Raw genomic sequence first — 13,974 nt, forward strand, 5'->3', positions numbered from 1 at the left:
CATGGAAAGTGTCCGCCAGTCTTAATGACAGGGGTCACTACTTGTCATTGGAGCAGGGGGAATGGAGCTTGGGTGCTCCAGCCCCGAGGCTACAGAGTCACTCTGTCTCATTCTGGCCCAGTGACTCTTTAAGCATGCATCCACTTCAATGGGAGCTTCAACAGGAGAGACTGAGGGAGCAGTGCTGATTCCAGCTGGCTCTCTTTTTAGAGCAGCGAATCTGGAGGGCCAAATCAACCAATGTCAGAAGAAAGTTCTGCCCAACCTAGGATGATAAGTGCATATTCATATCACTTAGTGACCAGGGGCCAGGTCCTGAGTGCCCTCAACTCCTATTGGCAAGGTCCTGGGTACTCTGCAGTAAGCTGGATGTATCTTCTGCAGCAAGGCCCCCAAACATCTGTAACTCCATGTTACAGTGAACTGGAAATTTTGTAGTGGCTTCAGCGGACTTAAATAGAAGATTTTTTTTCTATTGAATTAAATCAGTACACAGTTCATTACTAGGACTCTACCAAATTCATCATCCATTTTGGTCAATTTCACAGTCACAGGATTTTTTAAATGGTAAATTTCATCATTTCAGCTGTTTAAATCTGAAATTTCACAGTGTTGTAATAGTAGTGGTCCTGACCCAAAAAGGAGTTGTGTGTGTGGGGGGGAGGGGAGTGTGCAAGTTTATTGTAGGGGGAAGGGTTGCACTGCTGCCTTCAAGGCTAGGCGCTCGACCAACAATCACCGCTCTCCCGCTGCCCAGCTCTGAAGGCAGTGCAGAAGTAAGGGTGGCAATATTGCAAGCCCCCCTAAAATACCCTTGTGGTCCCCCGGCAATTCCCTTTTGGGTCAGGACCCCTAATCTCAGAAATGCTGCTGAAATCTGTATAGTATAAGGTAAAAGCATATAAAAGATCAGATTTCACGGGGGGGAGACCAGTTTCCATGGTCTGTGACTCACATTTTTCATGGCCGTGAATTTGATAGGGCCCTAGTCATTACCTTATTATTTTGATGTTTTATGGAGGAAATTGGAGGTTTTAGCAAATGGGTAGGGACCTCTTGGGAATTTTGGCAATTCAGACTATGGACAGGCACACTATCTGGGATGTTGCCACTAAAATGACCAGCAGTTAAGTGGTTAACACTATCAGCATTTTATTGCTATCATTAGGTTTCATAGTTAACAAAGCAGATGAGATGAATGGGCCTGTTCACACCACTCTTAAAGCTATTGTTTTAGGCTCTGTACAGATTCAGGAAGAAAACACTCTACTGGTTTGCACTGGGTTCTGATATGAAAGGTTTTCATTGCTTCTAGAAGATACAGGTGCATACTTTGCTCCAGAGTCCAAGTGATTGTATAAAAGACAGAGTTCCGGGGCAAGGCTGTAAGATTTTCAGGGTATGACTTTGTTATGTGTTTGCCCGGCACCTTGCACAATGGGGCTGGGGCCTTTACTGCAATACAGATGACAATTACTAATAATGGGTGGATTCTGCAGTAAATTTCATGGGGCTGTACCTATTAATTTCATGGGGGAGTTGAGGTCACTCATCGCCTCTCGGGATCAGTCCCCAAGTACGGTTTACATGTCATCAGCAAGGTTAGCTCCTGTTGAAGCTGAAAGGCAATTCTATTGGTAGGTCAGGAAAAAATGTGCAAGTCTTTCATAGATGCCTTGTTTAAATCTTTAGCACTCAAGGCCTGATCCTGCCAGGTGCAAGAGGAGTGGAAGATGAGGCTGTAAAGCACTCTGCTGGATCAGATCCTAAGTGAACAAATACTACCAAGCCTACACAGTGGTCTTTCGTGTTCTTGCAACTTACTACCATTATACATTTCAAAGGAGCAGTCACTAAGCAGGAGTTCTCCAGGTGCAGTTTAAAAAAAGATAGTGGTGAATTGCTATGACGACAACTCTTCTATATCTCTGTGGTATGACTGGTTATCTTAATGATAGACAGAAAAGGCAACTACTAAATTTGAAGGTGAGCTATAAAAACATTTTAGTACCAAATTCATTTAGTACCAAATTCAACGTTGCCAATATATGCTGAATTACTCACCTCCCTATAGGTAATCTAAGAGTGCTATCCAGTGCATTACTTAAAGCACATTTTTATCTTTCTTATTTCAGGTCCTTCTCCATCTACCTCTATCAAGCCCGGCTGGCTGGTAAGCTCCTTTTTTGTTGAGAGGTGCTATGATAATCACAGACACCAAAAAAACTTGCTGGAAAACGGAACCAGCTCATAGAAAAGTGCCCCTAAAAACATGTATTGTATTTTGATTTTTATATATATAAAAATAAAAATTTCTCCTTCCTTCTGTCCATCCCCTGCAAATCCCTGAGATGACTATGCCTCTGAGCTTGTGGGAACATTCAGATCATATTGGTACAGTTACTGCATTTGGGTATTATCCTTTTTATAGGTCACTTTTTAATTGAACAGCTGACCTTGCACAGTGTTGTAGAGCTATCTAATTTGTTTCCCTAGCCACCAGGCTGCAGAACTACATCTTAGTTGACTCTGAACCCTTATGAATACAACAATATGTAACATCAGCCAGAAACAAAATAATCAGCTGCATGTTCGTACATAGACATAAGTGTAATGTTCTGAAACACTACCATCTTGTGGCAGCGTGGAGATACAAACAATTATCAGAGCAAATAAACATCGCCCTCATGTCCCAGCCAACCATGAAAAGTAAAATATATATATTTTGTGTATTTTATCTGTGTTCTGGCATTCATGTATTAAATAGGAACAGGAATTCAGAAAATCACACTCCATATTTAAAAAATGTTCCTGCAGCTATTTAATAATTTTAAAAAGCAATGCATTGTTTTCCCTGCTTCTCTCCCCAGCAGGCATACTGCATAACAATTCTTCTCTGGGGGAGAGGAAGTCAGAGGACCACACGACAGATGTTTGTCATGTTGCTTAACACACTACTGGAAGGGGCTCTGATACTGTGGTGATGAGGACAGCATCCATCTAGCTGAGGTACTTTTGTGGCCCCCATCACCATAGTGATGCTTAGTGCCTCACTATATTTATCCTCACAATACCCCTGTGAGGTAAGGAAAGTGTGATTATCCCCATTTTACAGATGGGGATTTGAGGCACAGAGAGGCTAAATAACTTGCACAAAGTCACACAGGAAACAGGGAATTGAAGTGAGGTTTCCCAAGTCCTAGGCTAGTGCCCTAACCACTGGGAAATTCTTCCTTTCCATATGAAAGTATATAGAATAGAAATATTTAAATCCTTCAGCATTTGATACAGAGATAATTGGGCTCTGAAAATTGTGATATACACTGTAAATCATTGGAAATGCCCTGTTTAATTGTGTCTTTGAAGTTCCTAAAACCTCTAATCCATGAGCCTTTCCTGTTTGCATATAATTGTTTTACATTTAAAAACAAATTGAGACTTTCTAATTTTTCCACCTCTAGTGCATTTCCTATAATGAGGATTTTCTGGGGGCTCTCTGGAGGCCTGGCATCTTTGATTAGGTTTAGGAAGGGGGGTTGGGAGCAAGTGGTTCAGTTCCTGAGACTGAGAGAATAGAGAGATTTTGTGTCAGATATATTCCAGAGTGGAGTCCTTCATTGAACAGGGCTACATGAGAAAGTATATATTCAGTCAATTCAGTGATAAAGGTTAATGTGATGGTTATTTGATTGGTTAATGATATCTCTATTGGGTTAGCTAAACACTCTAACTTACTGCCTGATTTAAGACTGTGATGTTTTGGGAGATGATCTAAGTGATGCGTCTGTAATCAGAAAAAATACACAAGGTGATGTAAGTTAGATTCCCTCAGCCTGATTCTCCTCTCACGTAAACTGTTATATACAAGAGTGAACTCCAATATTTTGATAATTACTCCTGGATTTACAGCAATGCAAGTAAGAGCAGAATAAGGGGCCTACTTGGATTAAATAAGACTCCTTCACACCTAGTTAGATCCTTGGGCCTGATTCCTCTCACTGGTGTAAAACAGAAATAAGTTCTCCTCAGTCAATGGCATTATGCAGGTACAGCTGTGTAACAGAAAGGAAAATCAGAGCCCTTAGACTTACTTACAGACACTTCCTGATGTGTGTGTACAGGAATCTAAACTGGTGTAACTTGCCAGAAGAAGGTGTTTGATAAACTAAGGGATTTTAGTTTTTAACTTTTTCCTTCTGCGACTCCTCTGAATTTGTCCCACTCCCGTTATTCAATGATTCAACCAAAAGAATATTAACCAGACTGATTGCTTAAATGGCTCTTATTTATCAATACAAGTTTAAAAGCATAGTATTTCAGTCAGATCATGACTAGATCACATTTTTAATGTGCTAGAAGAATAAAGTCAAGGCCAGTAATTTATATACTTGCTGCTTTAATAGGGGCAGTTTCAAAAGCTGAAAACAATTATGAGCCAAATTAGCTGGAAGGAAGAATTTAATCAGAAACCTGTTAATGATAACTGGGAATCATTTCAGAACTCCTTACTAGATGCCCAAAGAGCCACAATCAAGGAGGAAAGCTGTGCTGGTTAAATAAACAACCTGTCAGAGTGAAAGTGTAGGCAGCAGTAACCAAAAACACAACAAAACCAAAAACCAACAAATGGCAGAAAGAGAAAGCCGATAATAATTAATATAAATTAGAAGTTAAGAATTATAGAAAATTAATAAGGGACACAAGAATAAATCAATGGCCAGCAGAGTTAAGGACAATAAGGAATTATTTAATATATTAGGAACAAAAAGCATTGTGACAATGGTATCGGTACATTACTGGATGGAAATAGTAGTATTATCAAGAATACAGAAAAGGCAGAAGGATAAAATAAATATTTCTGCTCTGTATTTGGGGAAAAAACAGTTTATATAGTCTCATCATATGGTGATAACACTCTTTCCAGTCCACTTGTATCTCTGGAGGATGCTAAACAGAAGCCACTAAAGTTAGATATTTTTAAAGCAGCAGAGCCAAATAACTTGCAAGAAAGAGTTTCAAAAGAACTTGCTGAACCATTAATGTTGATTTTCAATAAGTCTTAGAGCATTGGGGAAATTCCAGAAGACTGGAAGAAAGTTAATGTTGTGTCAATTTTTAAAAAGGGTAAATGTGGTGGCCCTGGTAATTATAAGCCTGACACCGATCCCTGACAAGATAATGGAGCGGCTGATACAGGACTCGATTAAGAAAGAACTGAAGGAGGGTAATTACTCCTGGGAGGATTCCGCACCAAAAAATTAAAAATTCTGCAAAATTCTTTTTTTTTAAAAAATGGGTAAGTAAAATAAATCCTGAGCTGTAATCTAACCCCATTGTGCCACTTTGGCACAGGAAAAAAGTGAGAAAGCACATACTTTCTAGAAAAAAGAAAAGGAGGACTTGTGGCACCTTAGAGACTAACCAATTTATTTGAGCATGAGCTTTCGTGAGCTACAGCTCACTTCATCAGATGCATACCGTGGAAACTGCTACGGTATGCATCCGATGAAGTGAGCTGTAGCTCACGAAAGCTCATGCTCAAATAAATTGGTTAGTCTCTAAGGTGCCACAAGTACTCCTTTTCTTTTTGCGAATACAGACTAACACGGCTGTTACTCTGAAACCAGAACTTTCTAGCTGATTTGTTTACTGTTGTTTAAGAAGGCTTTACATCACTCTGGCAATGTAGGGGCCTTAAACTTTTACAGGCTTTATGATCCTGGGGGAATTGACTGAGAATGGGAACAGTTAACTGACAATAGGAACATTAACAATGTTACTACTCAGGCAGGCTGCTTCATTTTTGCCTCAGAGAATGAGGACAATTAACTGGCAGGCAGGTTGCTACATTTCTGCGGGGGACAGAGCCTTCCTCGTACATAATAAAAAGACCTACCCCTCCATGCCCCCGGTGAGCCACACTAGCAAGTGAGAGGGACAGAGTCTCTCTCGCTTATTGGCAGGCACGCACACCCAGTCCTGCTCCCTGATGGTGATCGACATCTCCCCTTCAGGCACCCATGCCCAGCCCCCTCCCCCTGCAGTGATTTGTGTCTCTGACACAATCTACAGCTACATGCTCATGCTCAAATAAATTGGTTAGTCTCTAAGGTGCCACAAGTACTCCTTTTCTTTTTGCGAATACAGACTAACATGGCTTACTTACTTACTTACTCTGAAACCTACAGCTACACTGCAACAGATGCGCTGCCTGGATTGCCGGGGAAGAGGCGAGTGTCCCGCGACAGATTTCTTTTGCATTTTTCTGCTTAGGGGCATAGAAATATGTGAGTCACATGAATTCTGTGCCCACGCAGGGGCACAGAACTCTGTCAGAGGTAGGTAATGTAATTAGTGAAAATCAACATGGGTTTCTGGAAAATAGATCCTGTCAAACTAACTAGATCATAGAATCATAGAATATTTTTTTTTGGTGAATCATAGCGATCTTTTTTTGGTGAGATTACAAGTTTGGTTGATAAAGTTACTAGTGTAGACATAAACATAGACTTCTGTAAGGCGTTTGAGACAACATTTTGATTAAAAAACTAGAACGACATAAAATTAACATGGCACACATCAACGGGAGTAAAAACTGGCTAACTGATAGGTCTTAAAATGTATCTGAAAATGGGGAATTGTCATCAAGCAGGTGTGTTTCCAGTTGGATCCCACAGGGAACAGTTCTTGGCCCTTGACTATTTAACATTTTAATCAAGAACCTGGAAGAAAACATAAAAGCATCACTAATAATGATTGCAGATGATAAAAAATTGGGGGAATGCGAAATAATGACAAGGACAGGTCACTGATTCAAATCCATGTGGATCGCTTGGTAAACTGGGCCCAAGCAAACAATATGTATTTTAGTATGGGTAAATGTATACATCTAGGAACACAGAATGTAGGCCATACTTACAGGCTGGGAGACTCTATCCTGGGAAACAGTGACTCTAAAAGAGCTTTGGGATCATGGTGAATATGAATTCTTGGTGTGATGCCGTGGCCAAAAGAGCAAATGCAATCCTGAGATTCATAAACCGGGGACTCTCCGGTAGGAATACAGACTATTTTACTTCTGTATTTGGTAGTGCTGCTGGAATACTGGGTCCAGTTCTGCTGCCCACAGCTCCAGAATGAGGTTGATAAATTGGAGAGGGCTCAGAAAAGAACCACGAGCATGATTAAAGAATTAGAAAACCTGAGCTCCTTCAGTCTATTTTAGAAAGAGAAGATTAAGAAGTGATTTGATTAGTCTATAGACACCTGCATGGGGAACAAGTATTTAATAATGGGCTCTTCAGTCCAACAGAGAAAGGTAAAAAAATGATCCAGTGGCTGGAAGATGAGGCTAGACAAAATCCTATTGGAAATAAGGCATACTTTTTTACCAGTGAAAGTAATTAATCATTGGAACAATTTACCAAGGGTTGTGGTGGAGTCTCCCTCACTGACAATTTTTAGATAAAGACTGGATGTTTTTCTAAAAGATCTGCTCTGGGAGTTATTTTGGGGAAGTTCTATGGCCTGTGTTATACAGGAGGTCAGACTAGATGATCGTTATGGTCCCTTCTGGCCTTGGAAACTATGAATCTATGAAACATATAAGTATGGAATTAAAATAAAATCAAATAGTATATTGATGAATATACTGTCGTCTGATTAGTGGTAGCGTAAATACAAGCTGTTTTCAAAGCCAACCAGAGCACAGCTTTCCAATAATAGTACAGTGGGCAATTCTCATGCACACCTGAAAGTTCATCAGGCAAAATACCAGTACCTACCTGATAAATCATGTGGTATAATGGTAGTAAAGCTACTGGACATTATTTAGGAGCAGATGACCATTATCCTATGACAACAGGCTAGTCCAATTACTATCTTTTAAACATACCACTAATTGGAAGTGAAGTAGTTACTGTAAAATTGTTTTAAGGAAGGAGTGATTATCATGAATGATTTTTAATTGGAGTAACATTGTTTCCAAATCTGCTGTTGTTCTAGATGTTTTTTATATGGCTTTCTAGTCTGTGAACTGATTGTAATGCCATCCACAATGCAGTCACTGTGCTGCTAGAAACAGTTCTGAAGAGCTTTGAGGAACCTTGACCAGTAGTGAATGATGGTAATGGCTCAGTAGTGATTAAATCTACCAAGTTGCCAGTATAGAAATTTGTAGGGGAAGGGAGACATGGCTGTGAAAACTTGGAACAATAAAGTGAGAGATTTGTAGAGGAATGTGGTTTGTCTTTGAGTAGTTTTCTGCCTGCAGGAACTGCTAAATTATGTCTAAGTGGCTTCAGCAAACCCCACTAACTTGGCATGACAGACACTGGAAGACAGTGAAAGAAGCATTCACTATGAAATATAAAACTAATTAGCTATCTTATGACGGGTTGGATCACAGGAACCCCCTTGGGGCTGCCAACTGATGTGCCAAGACTACTTCTGCCCCTGCCCTCCTTGCCAGCTTGGGACTCCAGAGCCCTGCTGGCTGTGCCAGACGTGCGTGCCGGCCACAAACACGGACCCAGGTCTGAACCACATCCCACAAACTGCAAGCTTAACTGAGAGCAGCTTACAGACGTGTTTCTGTCTTTGACACTCAGATGCCCAACTCCCAATTGGGTCCAAACCCCAAATAAATCAGTTTTACCCTGTATAAAGCTTGTACAGGGTAAACTCATAAATTGTTCACGTCTATAACACTGATAGAGAGATATGCAGAGCTGTTTGCCCACCTGGTATTAATACATACTCTTGATTAATTAAAAAGTAAAAAGTGATTTTATTAAATACAGAAAGTAGGATTTAAGTGGTTCTAAGTAGTAACAGACAGAACAAAGTGAATTACCAAGCGAAATAAAATAAAACACACAAGTCTAAGTCTAGTACAGTAATAAAACTGAACTCAGATAAAATCCTCACCCAGTAAGCTTCCTTTTACAGACTAGTCTCCTTCTAGTCTGGGTCCAGCAATCACTCTCACCCCCTGTAGTTACTGTCCTTTGTTCCAGTTTCTTTCAGGTATCCTTGGGGGTGGAGGGGCTCTCTCTTTAGCCAGCTGAAGACCAAATGGAGGGGTCTCCCACGGGTTTAAATAGACTTTCTCTTGTAGGTGGAGACCCCCTTCTCTTTCCTATGCAAAGTCCAGCTCCAAGATGGAGTTTTGGAGTCACCTGGACAAGTCACATATCCATGCATGACTCAGTTTTTTACAGGCAGCAGCCATTGCCCACATGGTATCTTGAATGTCTCCGGGAAGACTTCTTATGTGGATTGGAGCCTTCCAACATCCATTGTTCGTTAAATGCTTCTTGACTGGGTACTTAACTTTGCAAATTCCTTTCTAAAGAAGCTGATCAAATGCCTTACTAAGGTTATTTAAAATCAGACAAGTATACAGCCAATATTCATAACTTAAAATACAAAACTGATACATGCATACAAATAGGATTAATGTATTCAGTAGATCATAACCTTTACAGAGATATGTTACATGGCATATGTGGTATAAAACATAACCTAGTTATGTCATATATACAGTCAGAAGCATATTTCCATAAAGCCTTATGGGGGGTACCATCACATATCTGATTACCTTACTGATGCTAATTCATATAATTGGTTTCAATGAAGTTAAGGACTGACCATAGGGAGGTGGCCATTGACAAAGGAGGAGAAGAGAACAGGAGCAGAGATCTTTTTTCCCCCTTTCCTTTGGTGCTCTGAGAATTACTGTTTGTAACAAAGTTTCAGGCTTCTGAAGTACCTTGCTGAAGTAGCTAACTTATGCTTTTGATTAATTTTGTATAACTCAGTAAGCTGTAAATAAATGGATTAAAGAGCCATTTGATCTTCAAGAAGAGATTTAAAATTGCTTTGATTAAGTACTATGGGGATACAATGGATTATTTTATGGATAATGGATTAAGACAACGGGGGACATAGAGCTAATATTGTACAATATGTATTTATGTGTGTGTCTGTGTGTGTGTGTAATATACAGTTTGTGTGCGTGAGCATGTCTGTATGGGTGAGACGTGTATGTATTAAGTATATATATTTATATGTATATGCATATGCATATATGTGTTTTACTCTTTATGGAATAAGAGGTGGCACGTGGATATGTTAAACCTGAATCAAATTTGGATATTCAGCAGTGTGCAGTGACACCAGCAAGCCAAGATTGATACAGCACTTGCCTTTTCCCCCGTTCATGCGACTGTGGTGAAACTGATTCAGTCTAAAGGGGTAGGACCTTAGGCAAATGGCATGTGTTAGCTGATTGGCTTGGTATAAGGGTCTTAGACATGTTATGAAAAAAAAACTTTAAAAGCACATAAATTTAGTGATGGTTGGTGAAAGGTGTCAGACTGACAGTCCTGGAGACTTGTCTTCTATATCCACATCAGTGATAGTGCAAGATTCCACCACTGTTCACTAATATGCCTCAACTTAGACTACCCCCAGCTACTCTAGGGTTGTAAAAAATAGGTTCTGAGAGAAGGATAAGAGATATGTGAAACTGATAGCGGGGGTGGGGGGAAAGACTAGAAGATCATGGAGATGCAGCCTTCAGCCCTCTCCTTGACAGAGTCCAAAAACTGCAGTCTTAGCTGTTAAAATGAGAAGCAGCCAGAAATTAAATGAACCTGAAAAGACCCCTCCAAACTATTTTCTTGACCTCTTTAGATCTAAAAATTGGCCCTTCTGGGTTTGAAGGCAGGTTTCAGCCTGGAGCATATTAAATCAGTAGCATTATATAAACCCTGGTGAATGGGAGGGGTGATGGAAACACTAATTCAGTCTTGACCTTATGAATGGCAGGCTACAGGACCCAGGTTCAATCTGTATAATTTGCTTTCAATTTCTTTTTTTGGGGGAGGGGAAGAAATTTATTTATTTTTACACAAATCCTCCCCTAACCCCTTCTCTTTCCCTTCATTTTAGTGAAGGATTCCTGGGGAAAGGTGAACTTTGATGTGCAGATAAGGAAAGGTCTAGGCACATGACCTTTCTATGATATGGCAGTTCTCTACTGTGTGACTGATGGAATTTTTAATTCACTAGTTTTATAGTTTATAATGACCCTGAGGAAAACACAAAAGCAACACCAGAAACAATACTCTGCTCCCCACCTACCAACCACATTAGAGTACCTGGTCCTTCAAAGTAAGTGGAGATGGTAGGATTTAGTTTGCACTGGGGCCTTGGGAAATAGATAAGACAGCTGTTCACTTCTGCTAGAGCAACAGAAACAGCACAGACTGTCCTCTGGGAACTGAATTAGAGTACAGTGTTGCATTATAAATATCATCGCCTAAATACAGATTGGGTTCTCTGAGACTGCTGAATAGACCCATGCTGTCTTAATACAGTAGGTTAAAGAACAACCTTTTCTCCATTCACTGTCAATGTTTGGAGGCGAGGGAGGGGGACTATTGCTGTGTTTCTGCTAATTAATTGATGCTGTGTCAGTCAGATGGACCTTTAATAATCAATTATGGCCTGATTTTTTCAGAGAAGCACCTGCAGCTCCCACTGAAGTCAGTTGTACGTGTGAGTGCTCAGCACCTCTCAAAATCAGGCCATGAGAAGAATGCTTAGAACAAGGCATTGAAAGTTTGTTTAGACTCAGTCACTGATTTAACGTCTGACCTTGGGTAAGTTGCTTCACTTCATGTGTGCCTCATGTTACACATCTGTAAAATGGGGCATAATGCCACCTACAGTACCTCACCAAGGTGTTGTGAAACTTAGGGCATGTCTACACTGCAGCTGGGAGGTGTAAATCCCAGCACAGGTAGACATATGTAGACTAGCTCTGCGCAAGCTAGTGCCTAAACAATTCTGCCCAGGGCCTGCCCTAGATCAAATTGTGCCCCAGGTGAGGAGCATCTTTGGTTTGTTAAACTTTTGAATACCTTATATTTTTTATTGCATTTGTAGCCCATTTCATGACTTTGATGCACGATTTGCATGCATGATTTATCCCTGTCATATAAGATGATAAATTTGCATGTTAGGATCTGTGAATCTGTATTTATTCATTCCAAATATAAGTAAATAAAAATTCATTTTCTCTAGTTATAGAAACATTTTAATTGTAACTGAAATGTATTAAGGTCAAGAAATTGAACGGTGCACCAACATTGGGTGGGCCAGTATTAAATAGCGTTACAGTAGGTGACAGCCTTAGAATGTTGACCCTAGTCCTTTAGTTCCAAAGGTCGCTGACAGTTACATAATAAAACAAGGTTCACAATATCGCAGCTGGGCTACTTCATTTCATTCCATCTCATGGATTGGTGACGCCTAGCCCCTTATATACCCACGAGGGCATGGCTGACAACATTCTAGGAGGTTCAAGGAAAATGTAGTTCTCGGAAAGTTTGGAAGGTTCTATGAGATTCTACGGAGGTCCGGAACATTCTAGGAGGTTAGTGAAAAATGACTCCACGTATGGAATATCTGAAACATTTTACTTCAAACGTTCTATTTTCCCTTTTATAGCTAACAACAAAAACAGCACCTTAACCCCATCACCCCCCCGAAGCCCAGCACCTCTGGTGGTCACCTGGGTTGCCTGCCCCTAAAGCCAGCCCTGATCCTGCCCAACTTCCTTGTAAGTACTTGGAGGGCTAGTGAGAACCACGGCTTGTACAGCTGCAGCCATGCTGCTATTTTTAGGCATTAGCTTGAACAGAGCTGGTGGGTAATGTGTGCATGTCCACCTGTGCTAGAATTTATGCTTCCCCGCTGCAGCATAGACTTACCAGGACTAAATTCATGGTTTTTAACCAAGCCCCACTAAATGGTTATCTTGATCAAGCTTATCTAATTTGCCTGAAATTACATTCCACTCCCACTAGGAAAACAAAACGCTCCGGCCCCAGCCTGATGGCTATAGTGTAATCATTGCATGACTAATTCCATCAGAAGGGACCATGCCAGGTAACCTCCCCAGAAGACCCTACTCTTGCTCTTCATTGCCCTTCTTCAAGAATTTCCCTCATCTTTATCTTCCCCTATGAATGCAGATTTTTACTCCACACACGTTTAGATTTCCCAGCACCTTCATGCGGTGAGGCTCAGCCTGACAAGCCGCCAAAAAACAGCCAAGCAGGAGATAACTAATGATTTCAATTGTCAGCTGTGAAAAGTGCCTCTCAGGAAATAAAATGATGCTTGTGCCCTTTTCTTTCTTCTCCTTTTGAAGCAAGCAGTAATTTTATTCCAGATGCAGCATTTTTTTTGAACTACACCTTTACTGCAGCTTTACTTCTCAGAGCAACACTTAATTCATCACCAAAACTAAAATGGCTGTTAAGGCACCAGTACTGTGTTGAATGACCATTGGGTTACTTAAGATCTGAAGGTCCTGTAACTAACACTGAGCCAATTTCTCCAGCCCTTATTCAGCTCTCATTAGTGCAAAACTGTCACTGAAGTTACCGTATAACTATGCACTAGAAGCAAATGCCAACAGATCTTTAACACACATTCACCAACCTGTTTCAAAAGAGAGCTATAAATACAGCTACCCCACACTGAGCAGTGGTGTGAACAGTAATGTAAGTTACAAGTGAGAGAGACTGATTTTTATTCCATAGGGAAAAATCAGCTCCTGGAATAAGTAAAATTTCTATTGAAGTTAATGGGAGTTGCACCTACTTACACTAGGGTGTAAGTAGTTTGGGGGATAGACAGGTGGGTTGGTGCTTATATCTCACTCTCTTGTTAGATGCTTTTCTTCATACTTTTCCTGCCCCCTTGGCTAAGAGTTTAAAAATGGGTGTTGAAGGTTAGGTTCTAAAGTCCATATTTCAACACCTGAATATCAGGCCACTGATTTCGAAGCGCTGTGTCCCTACCAGTTCTCACTAAAGTCAACGACAACAACTCAGTACTCAGCACTGTTGAATTCCTTTTATGCAGGAGGATTCTCCTAGGGTCAGATCTGCTTGT

The 13,974-nt window shown here is 40.5% G+C and overlaps 1 protein-coding gene across 3 annotated transcripts in view; it reads left to right on the forward strand.

Annotated features, from left to right (window-relative positions):
• The window catches only part of LOC125632051 (uncharacterized), a 98,435-nt gene that overhangs the window by 29,612 nt on the left and 54,849 nt on the right, over positions 1-13,974 (forward strand). For 2 of the 3 annotated variants that reach the window (XR_012667050.1, XM_075125421.1), the window contains exon 2: positions 2,136-2,173. Coding sequence is in view for 1 of the 3 variants with exons in the window: in XM_075125421.1 (XP_074981522.1) it covers positions 2,136-2,173 (38 nt within the window). In the remaining 2 variants the exon portion in view is untranslated. Of the gene's footprint in view, positions 1-2,135; positions 2,174-2,870; positions 3,010-13,974 lie in introns of all 3 variants that reach the window. The other variant, XR_012667049.1, reaches the window with a different exon arrangement.

The sequence above is a fragment of the Caretta caretta genome, chromosome 2, assembly GCF_965140235.1.
Source record: "Caretta caretta isolate rCarCar2 chromosome 2, rCarCar1.hap1, whole genome shotgun sequence".
Lineage (NCBI taxonomy): Eukaryota > Metazoa > Chordata > Testudines > Cheloniidae > Caretta > Caretta caretta.